Source organism: Otolemur garnettii, unplaced genomic scaffold (assembly GCF_000181295.1).
Source record: "Otolemur garnettii isolate 467f Iridium unplaced genomic scaffold, OtoGar3 scaffold00135, whole genome shotgun sequence".
NCBI classification, from domain to species: Eukaryota; Metazoa; Chordata; class Mammalia; order Primates; family Galagidae; genus Otolemur; species Otolemur garnettii.
The window spans coordinates 4,339,111-4,349,885 of record NW_003852530.1 but is presented as its reverse complement, the minus strand read 5'-3'; the positions used below and the strand labels follow the sequence as shown (position 1 = coordinate 4,349,885).

General features: G+C 49.1%; 1 protein-coding gene across 1 annotated transcript in view; it reads left to right on the top strand.

Moving 5' to 3' along the window:
* RHPN2 (rhophilin Rho GTPase binding protein 2) overlaps positions 1-10,775 on the top strand; it is a 74,261-nt gene that overhangs the window by 52,265 nt on the left and 11,221 nt on the right. The window contains exons 7-10 of the mRNA XM_003798430.3: positions 1,223-1,389; positions 6,853-7,040; positions 7,457-7,613; positions 10,268-10,387. Of these exons, the coding sequence (XP_003798478.1) occupies positions 1,223-1,389; positions 6,853-7,040; positions 7,457-7,613; positions 10,268-10,387 (632 nt within the window). The remainder of the gene's footprint in view (positions 1-1,222; positions 1,390-6,852; positions 7,041-7,456; positions 7,614-10,267; positions 10,388-10,775) is intronic.

The following is a 10,775-nucleotide window of genomic DNA, read 5'->3' as shown; positions in this document are numbered from 1 at the left end:
CCCGCCACAACACTCAGCTGTTTTTTAGCTTCAGCCATCATTGTTGTTTTGGTGGGCCTGGGCTGGATTCGAACCCACCACCTTAAGTGTATGTGGCTGGCGCCTTAGCCACTTGAGCCACAGGCACCGAGCCTGTCTGTCTTCTTTTGAAAAGCTTTTGTGTATGTCTTTTGCCCACTTTGGAATAGGGTTGTTTTCTCCTTGCTGATTTGTTTGAGTTCTTTGTAGATTCTATTAGACCTTTATCAGATATATGACTTGCAAATATTTTCTCCCATTCTGTAGATTGTCTACGTCCTTAGCTGTGCAGAAGCTTTTTAATTTAATCAAGTCACAATTTATTCATTTTTGTGGTTGTGATTGCAATTAGTGCCATGGCGTCACAGCTCACAGCAACCGCAAACTCTTGGGCTCAAGCGATTCTTTTGCCTCAGTCTCCTGAGTAGTTGAGATTATAGGTACCCACCACAACGTCTGACTTTTTTTGTTGTTGTAGTTGTCATTGTTGTTTGCATGGCCTGGGCTGGGTTTGAACCTGCCAGCCTGGGCCCTACCCACAGAGCTACAGACCCCCCCCCCCACAAAAGCTTCCTTGCATGTGCAGCTTGCTTTTTTTTTGGAGACAGAGCCTCAAGCTGTCCCCCTGGGTAGAGTGCTGTGACATCACAGCTCACAGCAACCTCCAACTTCTGGGCTTAAGCAGTTCTCTTGCCTCAGCCTCCCAAGTAGCTGGGACTACAGGTGCCCACCACAATGCCCCACTATTTTAGGTTTTAGTTGTCATTGTTTGGCAGGCTGGAGCTGGATTTTAACCTGCCACCTCTGTTGTAGTTCGAACCTGCCAGCTCTAGTGTATGTGGCTGGCGCCTTAGCCACTTGAGCTATAGGCGGCTGAGCCTGCATGTGCAGCTTTTGAATTTTATTCAAGAAATGAATTTTTGGCTTGGTGTCTGCTAAACAGCAATGACAACTACGGCACCAAAAAAATAGCTGGGCGTTGTGGTGGGTACCTGTAGTTCCCAGCTACTTGGGAGGCTGAGGCAAGAGAATTGCTTAAACACAAGTGTTTGAGGTTGCTGTGAGCTGTGAGGCCCAGGACTCCACCGAGGACAATGTAGTGGGACTCTCTATCTCAAAAAAAAAAAAAAAAATGAATTTTGTCTGTTTTCACCTCAAAGTGACATTAACTAGCCTAGTAATTTGTGTGTTTTCTTTTAAATAGGTATGACTCCCTCACTGGGGTTCCGGTCAGCCAGCAGAACTTGCTTCTAGAGAAGGCCAGTGTCCTGTTCAATATCGGTGCCCTGTACACCCAGATTGGGACCCGGTGCGATCGGAAGACACAAGCTGGGCTGGAGAGCGCCGTAGATGCCTTTCAGAGAGCTGCAGGTGTGTTCCCTTGAGGGCTGCCTGGCCAGAGCCTGGGCCCTGCCCGGCGCAGGGCTTTCAGAACCCCTGAAACATAGCTCACGTCTTTTCTCACAAGCCTGAAAGGGCCAGACCAGTTTTTGGCACTCTTGTGACTTCCCTTTAAGAGAGGCTTAATGGTTGAAAGCAGTTTCCCCAGCCTAGGATGGCTCAAACATACAGTGAGACCTTTGGTTAATGATTAAACTTTTCCAAATGAGGGGCCTCAGGGTGGCAGTGGTGAAGAATGGAATAACTACCTCCCTAAATTTTCTTGGCCAGGCACAGTGGCTCACACCTGTCATCTGACCACTCTGGAAGGCCAAGGCAGATTGATCCTCTGAGCTCTGATCTCTAACAGGAGTTTGAGACCAGCCTGAACAAGAGTGAGACCCCATCTCTACTAAACATAGAAAAACTAGCCAGGTTTTGTGGGGGGCACCTGTAGTCCCAGCTATTTGGGAGGCTGAGGCAGGAGGATCACTTGAGCCCAGGAGACTGAGGTTGCTGGGAACTATGACAGCACAGCACTCTATAGGGCAACAGAGTGAGACTCTGTCTCAATAACAATAATAATAATATAATAATAATAACTTCTCCCCCCTCCTTTTATTAGCTGTACCTCATGAGGGCAAATTACTCCCTGTGTTTTATGCTGAGCTTATTCTGTCAAGTTTGCCCACGTGTGGTTCATGTCCTCGGCCCTTTGTCAAGTGACACACTCAAGGGATGCCTAGAAGTTCGGTCCCCTCCTTATAGGACTTTCGAATGCTTTCCTAGCTCTTCTTCCCTGGTAGTGGCCCCTGAAACGCTCCTTGGTATAAGAACAGTTCCAGGATGGAGGGCAAAGCCGCTCAGCGCCAACCTGGGTCAGCAGACCTGGGCTCTGAGTGAACCCAGCGTGGCTCCTGTGTGACCCAGAGTTCTGCGTCACTCCCTGCTCCCCGGGCTGTGTCTGGAGCAGACTCTGTGGGTCGGGCTGGGGCTCCAAGTGTGATGTTCACAGTGGCCCAGTGGAGTGTCCACCTTCTGTGCTCTTGTGGTTCTCCGAGCTGCACAGAAGCTTTTTTGGTATGTCAGTGTGCTCTGTAAGCCATGGCATTGCCACCTTGATCATTAGGGGTTCTCGTGTTAAAATGAGCGGTCTCTGGGGATGAAACAACAAGGGAGTCAATTTCTTTACCTTTGAAACACTCTCTGGGCCTGCCTTTCTTTCTGAGAAATTTTTTTTTGGAGTGCGGGGGAGAAAGTCTCATTCTGTTGTCCTGGCTAGAGTTCCATGACGTCAGCAACCTCAGACTCCTGGGCCTAAGGAGGGGCTGGGACTACAGGTGTCCACCACAGCACCCAGCAAGTTTTTCTATTTTTAGTAGAGATGAGGTTACTTGGGCTGGGCTCTGACCCCTGAGCTCAGGCAATATTCCAGCCTCACCCTCCTGGAGTGCTGGGATTACAGGCGTGAACCACCCTGCCTGGACCCTCTTTCTGAGGAATCTCGGGCAGGCGTGTTTGTGACCCTCTCCAGCATTACTGAGATTTAGATATAATGAACCTTGAGAACAGTGGGGACTCTGAGGGAACCCCCAGGGGAACAAATAGCCCCAGCAGGTGCCATGCTCCTGCAAGGCTGGTTTTTTCTTTCTTTGCTCAGCAACCAAACCAGAGGAACCAGTTAGATGGGATTCAGGCCACAGATTGTGTTTCAGCCCCAGGTTGATTGTCCGTTCATGCTTTTGACAATTAACTTTCTAAAGTGTAAAAGAGTCAGCTGAGAGCTATAGCATGAAAGTTTCCATCAGAGCGGAATGAATTGATATTTCTGGAGGCCCTGGGGAAAAGCCCCAGGTTTCCGAATGGCCCAGGCCCTTTGTGTGAGCTAGTGCCAGGAAGCCCCTACCCCCATCTACCTGCTTTCTGTTTTCACCTCCATGAAATGCCTAGCCATGGGTGGAATTTCCCACAGGTTTTCTAGGTGAGCCTTGTAGAGGGGAACAGGCTGGTTTCCTTGCTTGATATAGATGTAATTGTTTTGGAAGAGAATCTAGTGTTTTTTTAACATACATAACATAGACTTTACTATTTTAACCATTTTTTATTATAGTAAAATACACATAAATTTTTCATTTTAACCTTTTTTTATTCTGAGATAGGGTCTTTGCTCTGTGACCATGCCTGGAGTGCAATGACATAATTATAGCTCACTGCAACCTCCAACTCCTGAGCTCAAGCGATCTTCCTAGTTGGTGGGCCTAAGGTGGGCACCACTACAGCTGGCTAATTTTTTTTTTTTTTTGTAGAGACAGAGTCTCACTGTGTTGCCCTTAGTAGAGTGCCATGGCGTCACACAGCTCACAGCAACCTCCAACTCTTGGGCTTAAGGGATTCTCTTGCCTCAGTCTTCCGAGTAGCTGGGACTACAGGCGCCTGCCACAACACCTGGCTATTTTTTGTTTGCAGTTCAGCCAGGACCGGGTTTGAACCTGCCACCCTTCGTATATGGGGCCGGCGCCCTACTCACTGAGCCACAGGAGCCGCCCAGCTAGCTAATTTTTAAAAAGAATTTTTGGAGCCGTGCACAGTGGCTCACACCTATAATCTTAGCACTCTTGGAGGCTGGAGGTGGGGGATTGTCTGAGCTCAGGAGTTTGAGACCAGCCTCAGCAAGAATGAGACCCAGTCTCCACTAAAAATACAAAAAACTAACTGGGTGTGGTTGTGGGCACCTGTAGTCCCAGCTACTGGGGAGGCTGAAGGAAGAGGATTGCTTGAGCCTAAGAGTTTGAGGTTGCTGTGAGCTCTGACGCCATGGGACTCTACGCAGGGTGAAAGAGTGAGACTCTGTCTCAGGAGTTTGAGACCAGTCTGAGAAAGAGGGGGACCCTACTACTAAAATTATAACAATTATCTGGGCCTGATGGCAGGTGCTACCTACTAGGGAGGCTGAGGCATGAGTACTTTTTTTTTTTTTTTTTTTTTGAGATAGAGTCTCACTCTGTGCCCTGGGTAGAGTGCTGTGGTGTCATAGCTTACAGCAACCTCAAACTCCTAGGCTCAATTGATCTTCTTGCCTCAGTCTCCTGAGTAGCTGGAACTGCTCATGCCCACCATAATGCCCAGCTAGTTTTTCTATTTTTAGTAGAGATGGGTCTCACTCTTGCTCAGGCTGGTCTGGAATTCCTAAGCTCAGGCGATCCACATGGCCACCTTGGCTTCCCTGTGTTCTCCAGGCCAGGCAAGTTGGCTCATGCCTGTAATCCTAGCATGCAGGGAGTCCAAGGCAGGTTGATGGCATGAGTTCGAGAGCAGCCTGAGCAAGAGTGAGACCTTGTCTTTACTAAAATAAAAAAGCTGAGGCAAAAAGATAACTTGAGCCCAAGAGTTTGAGATTGCTGTGAGCTATGATGCCATAGCACTCTTATCACGGGCAACAAAATGAGACTGTGTTTCCAAAATAAAGAAAAAAAAGAGAGAGAGAGAGAAAGCTCCAGCTATCACTGGTTGTTCCTCTAGAACTGTGCTTTGAGTCTATTAGACTTTTTATATATTTTTCTTCCTTCATTTATTGTTTTCATTTTGTGGGAGTACATCTTTCAATAATTCTTTCATAGAAGATTTTTCACTAATAAATTTCCTGAGGCTTTGCTGGTCTGAAAATTCCTGTATTCCACCCTCACATTTAAATGCTATTTTAACTTGGCATAGAAATTTAGTCTCATAATCATTTTCTCTCAGAATATTGAAGACATTACTTCATAGCTTACTAATATTCACTGTTGCTGATGAAAATTCTGTTGCCTCTTTAAAAGACGGGGTTAGCTCCAGAGCCTTGTCTTCAAGCTGTGGGATTCTTTAAAACTCCCTGAATGCCTCCTTCAATTCTTTAATCTCAGTTATATCTTTTCTCATTTTCTCTGGATCCTGGAGGACTTTGTTTTGCCTTTTGTTAATTTCTTTGGACATTTTTTTCAAATTCTTTTTCCTGGTCTTCCACATTCCTTTCAATTCTCTTTAGCATATTTGCCATCTATAATTGAAATTTTATTTCTATCATTTCCACTAATTTCTTTTTTTGTTGTTGTTGCAGTTTGGCTGGGGCTGGGTTTGAACCCGCCACCCTCTGCATATGGGGCCGGCGCCCTACCCACCGAGCCACAGGCACTGCCCATTTCCACAGTTTCTTTTCAGCTGGGATCTTCTCTAGTAGCTCCATGGTGATTTCTTTGGGGAGTTGATTTGTTCTGGCTCTTCACATAGAGTTTTTTTCCTGGTTTCTCCTCATGTGTGGTTTCTTCTTATTTCCTCCCCCTACTTTCTTTTCTCTTTTCCTACTTTCCTTTGTTCTTCTTTGGCTCTAGGAGTTGGTGTTAAAATGGCCTATCATCCTCTTAGGTATTCAGGAGAGTTCAAAAGGGTTTATTTTTAGCAAGAACACTAGGTGGCGCTCCAGTACCAGCAGAACCAGCAGCCTCTGAATGTGAAGATGTGTGTCTAGATTTTGGGTTGCCCTGCCTTCATCAGCTGGCTCAGGGCTTGGCCTCCTGCACCTGCTCTTGAAGAGGAGGATGGGGAGAGGTAGTGCCACAGGCCTGGAGGGTACTCTGCATGTTCAAAGACTTTGCATCCTAGTTCTGAGACAGGTTTGGGAGTTAGTTGTCTTTGCTCGAGCAGGGATTGTGCCTCAGTGATCCAAAAGGAACCCAGAGATTGAAAGGAGGACGGTGGGGAGGGCAGGACCACCCCCACCCCGCCCACCTGGGTCTGCAGGCAGAGCTGCAGGATCAGCCCAAAAATGTCTGCCCTAGCTTGGAAGGCAAATGTAGCTGGTCCATTTGGGAAGCTGCACAGAGTGGGGCCATGCAGGCATCAGCCGACACGGTAGTCTCAGCAATTTCCATGCCTCCCCTGTGTCTCACGGAATTGGGGTGGCGGGCTGCCAATGTACTGTAGCTGACACAACAGAGCCACCACATCTGTGCCTTCACTGGGAAAAGGGGCTTCTGCAGAGCAGGCCTCAGTGCCTGGGGAAGAAGGAAGGCCACCTCCAAACTGAAATTCATTTTTTTTTCTTGAGAGTCTCACTCTGTCACCCTGGGTAGAGTGCCGTGGTACCAATCCTTGCTCGCAGCAGCCTCAAACTCTTGGGCTCCAGAGATCCTCCTGCCTCAGTTTCACAAGTAGCTGGGACTACAGTTGCCCACCACAACACCCGGGTAGTTTTTCTATGTTGGTAGAGACAGGGTCTCACTCTTGCTTGGGCTGGTCTTAACTGAGCTCAAGCGATCCCCACCCCCCACGCCTTGGCCTCCCATTGTTCTAGGGTTATAGGCCTGACCCACTTCTCCTGGCCTGGCATACCAGTTTTATGTTTTTGCTTGTCATTCTTTATGACAGCATTGTGAAGTACATATGATCCCAAACTGATAAGCAAAAACTCTACACTTTCAGGTGTTTTAAACTATCTGAAAGAGACGTTTACCCATACTCCAAGTTACGACATGAGCCCCGCCATGCTCAGTGTGCTCATCAAAATGATGCTGGCACAAGCCCAAGAAAGCGTGTTTGAGAAAGTCAGCCTTCGTGGGATCCGGAACGAATTCTTCACTCTGGTGAAGGTGGCACAGGAGGCTGCCAGGGTAAGAAGGAGTTCCTGTTCCTGAGACTCCTGGGGGGGCAGGGTACGTTGGCGTAGGAGCACTAGAAGCGGCACAGGCATCCCACAGCGGTGTGCCCACAACTGGGCAGCGTGCCCACCCCGGCTGGGACCGCTGGCTTGTGTTTTCTTGGCAAGTATTGGTGCTTCAGATATGGATCACCGATTCCATCTGTAGCTGAGCCTAAAAACCATCATCATGACAGCTGCCTGATTCCGCCGAACCCTGGGTTAAACTCTAACTCTGACAGCACGAGGAGTTCCTTGGAGTTGCTCCCAGATTTTGGAAAGGGCCTCTGGCAGAGGCAGCTACCTAGAAGAAAGGGCTCTTTTTCTGCAGCCAGGTTCCTGTGTTCCCCTGTGTCTGGCTGCCCCTTCCTAATGCCCCTTCCCTTTCAGGTGGGAGAGGTCTACCAGCAGCTGCATACCGCCATGAGCCAGGAGCCGGTCAAAGAGAACATCCCCTATTCTTGGGCCAGCCTGGCCTGCGTGAAGGCTCATCACTACGGGGCCCTGGCCCATTACTTCACTGCCACTCTCCTCATTGACCACCAGTGTAAGGCTTGGGGGCTGGGGACTTGCTCAGGGCTGTGGTCGGGGTGCCTCGTGTGGGGGTTGGGGAGTCTCTGAGCTGAGTGAGAGCTGCCTGCGTGCCTTGGCGATACTCACAGCCTGAAGGCAGAGAATGCGAGTGACAGATTAAGCCAGGCAGATGTCACACAGGACAGGGTGGAATTAAGTTTCATAAACTCCTGTGGGGAAAGGGAGAGGGGACAGCTATAATTTTGCTTGGGAGGAAGCAGGTGGTGTTCACCTGGGATCTAGAATCTAAGGGATGCCAAAAACTCAGTGATCAATATCAGTAGCATTTTAAGGTAATATTTATTTTTGGAAACAGAGTCTCACTCTGTCACCCTGGGTAGAGCACCTGGCATCACAGCTCACGGCAACTTCAAACTCCTGGGTTCAAGTGATCCTCTTGCCTTAGCCTCTCGAGTAGCTGTGACTACAGGTGCCTGCCACAATGCCAGGCTAGTTTTTCTTTTCTTCTCTTTTTTCTTTTTTGTTGTTTTTTGAGACAGGGTCTCAGTATGTCACCCTCGGTAGTGTGCTGTGACATTACAGCTCGCAGCAACCTCAAACTCTTGGGCTTAAGCGATTCTCTTGCCTCAGATTCCTAAGTAGCTGGGCCTACAACACCTGGCCATAACCACTGGCTATTTTTGTTGTTGTTGTTGCAATTGTTTAGCTGGCCTGGCCCTGGCCTGGTTTGAACCCACCACCCTCAGTGTATGTAGCTGGTGTAACCACTGTGCTACAGGTATGGAGCCTACCAGGCTATTTTGTCTGTTTTTAATAGAGGCAATGTTTACTCTTGATCAGGCTGGTTTTAAACTCCTGAGCTCAAGCAATCTGCCTGCCTTGGCCTCCCAGAGTGCTAGGATTATAGGCATGAGTCCCCAGCCAAGGTAATATATTAAATGAATCAAAATTAATGCTATAAAATCTGTGGTGATCAAAATTTTAAATAAATGGGGATCAGTAGATGGATCTATGCTGAGCCATATTGGAGCCTGAGGCAAGAAGATATTTGGATGTTTCATTCGTCAAGGCTTTTTTTGTATTGATTTTGATATTTAAAAACTTGCCATCAAATATTGTGTATTTTTCTACTGCATTCTTGGCACTCAATTAAATACAGGAGCCCAGACGTGGCTCACTTTCCTCAACCTAGCAGTAGCTCTGATCTAGAGGTTAGGTAGGAGGTGGTTTTTTTTTTTTGAAATAGTGCCTCAAGTTGTTGCCCTGGGTAGAGTGCTGTGGCATCACAGCTCACAGCAGCCTCCAACTCCTGGGCTCAAGAGATTCTTCTCCTGCCTCAGCCTTCCTAGGAGCTGGGACTACAACGCCTGGCTATTTTTTGGTTTCAGCTGTCATTGTTGTTTGGTGGGCTCAGGGTGAAGTCAAACCCACCAGCTCAGGCGTATGTAGCTGGCGCCTTAGCTGCTTGAGCCAGAGGCACCGAGCCTAGGTAGGAGTTTTGATTAAAGAGTACAAATCAAGGCAGCCCCTGAAGTAATTAAAAGGAGCCAGGCTGTTTCATGTCTCAGCTCTGCCGCTAATTAGCTCTGTGACTTTGGGCAAGTCTCTTAGCTGTATCATGCCTCAGTTTTCTCATCTGCAAAGTGGATCTACAAAGAGACCCTACCTCACAGGCCTGTTATGAAAACCAAGTATCTGTGTACAAAGCTGACAAGCTCCTTGTATATCTCAGCCCCTCTGGAAGTGTTAGCTGCTACCACTGGGTTACCTAGTCCAGTGGTGCAGGGCAAGATGTGGAAACAAATAAAAATGCTGTATCATGCCTCAGGGTTTGCTGTGGAGACACAAATGGGCAGCAGCTGGAACCTTGGGTGTAGTTGTGGTTTCCCAGAGACACTGACATTTGAGTCGGACTTTTCCGGCTCAACAGGGAGGGCAGGGACAGCTAAGCGAGCCTCGTGTCTGTGTACAGGGACAGAGTCAGGAGTTTGAGGTAGTGGGAGGGGTTTTGTGAGGTTTGAGGGGACACACACCACGGTGTGTGAGGTTGAGGGAAGGGAGGGCCCCGCTGTAGGTGTGGACGCCTCCAGAGGTGCTCAGGCTGGGCAGTGCCAGCGTCTGGGCTATGCTGGACGGTTCTGTGAGGTGGGTAACTTGGAGAAAGTCACATGTGGGGGCTCAGGGTCAAAACATGAACCCGTGGAATGTGATTAGTCCCAGTGAGCAACGGGGCCAGGTGGCCTGAGGTGTGCCCACGGGCAGACCCATTATCCCAAATGCCTTTTAAAATTGGAGGAGAAGGCCAGGCATGGTGGCTCACACTGTAATCCTAGCACTTGGGAGGCCGAGGTGGGTGGATTGACTGAGCTCACGGGTTTGAGACTAGCCTGAGCCACAGTGGGACCCTGTCTCTAAAAAACAGCCAGGCGTTGTGGCAGGCACCTGTAGTCCCAGCTGCTCGGGAGGCTGAGACAAGAGAATCACTTGAACTGAAGTTTGAGGTTGCTGTGAGCTGTGACGCCATGGCACTCTACTGAGGGTGACAAAATAAGATTCTGTCTTAAAAAAAAAAAAAAAAAAAACAACTGGAGAAGAAAGGACCTGGAGATATGTCTGAAAGAGAAATCTCCAAGTGGGAGGGGATTGAGCCTGTGGTTCTTGTTGCAGTGAAGCCAGGTGCAGACGAGGACCACCAGGAGAAGTGCCTGTCCCAGCTCTATGACCACATGCCAGAGGGGCTGACACCCTTGGCCACGCTGAAGAACGAACAGCAGCGCCGACATCTGGGTGCGTGTTGGCCCTGCTTGGTGTTTAGTGGGTCCTGCTCAGAGACAGGTATGGGCGGGTCCCCAGGGAAGGGCACAGAAGAGTAGAGTGTCTGGAGTCCTGGCCACTCTGTTCAGAAAGCGTGAGGCGGAGTCTTCCTGCAGAGGCCAAGAGCACGCAGGCTTCTCACCATGTAGCCAGGGCTCCCGTCCATGCAGCCAGGGCTCCCCACTATGTGGCTGGGGCTCCCATCCATATGTCCAGAGCTCCCCGCAGTGCAGCCAGGGCTGCCCTCCATGTGGCCAGGGCTCCCCTCCGTGCGGCCAGGGCTCCCCACCCTGCGGCCTGGGCTTTGGCAATCTCCATAGAGGTCCTTGGGATAGCCCTTGCCAACTTTTTTTTTTTTTTT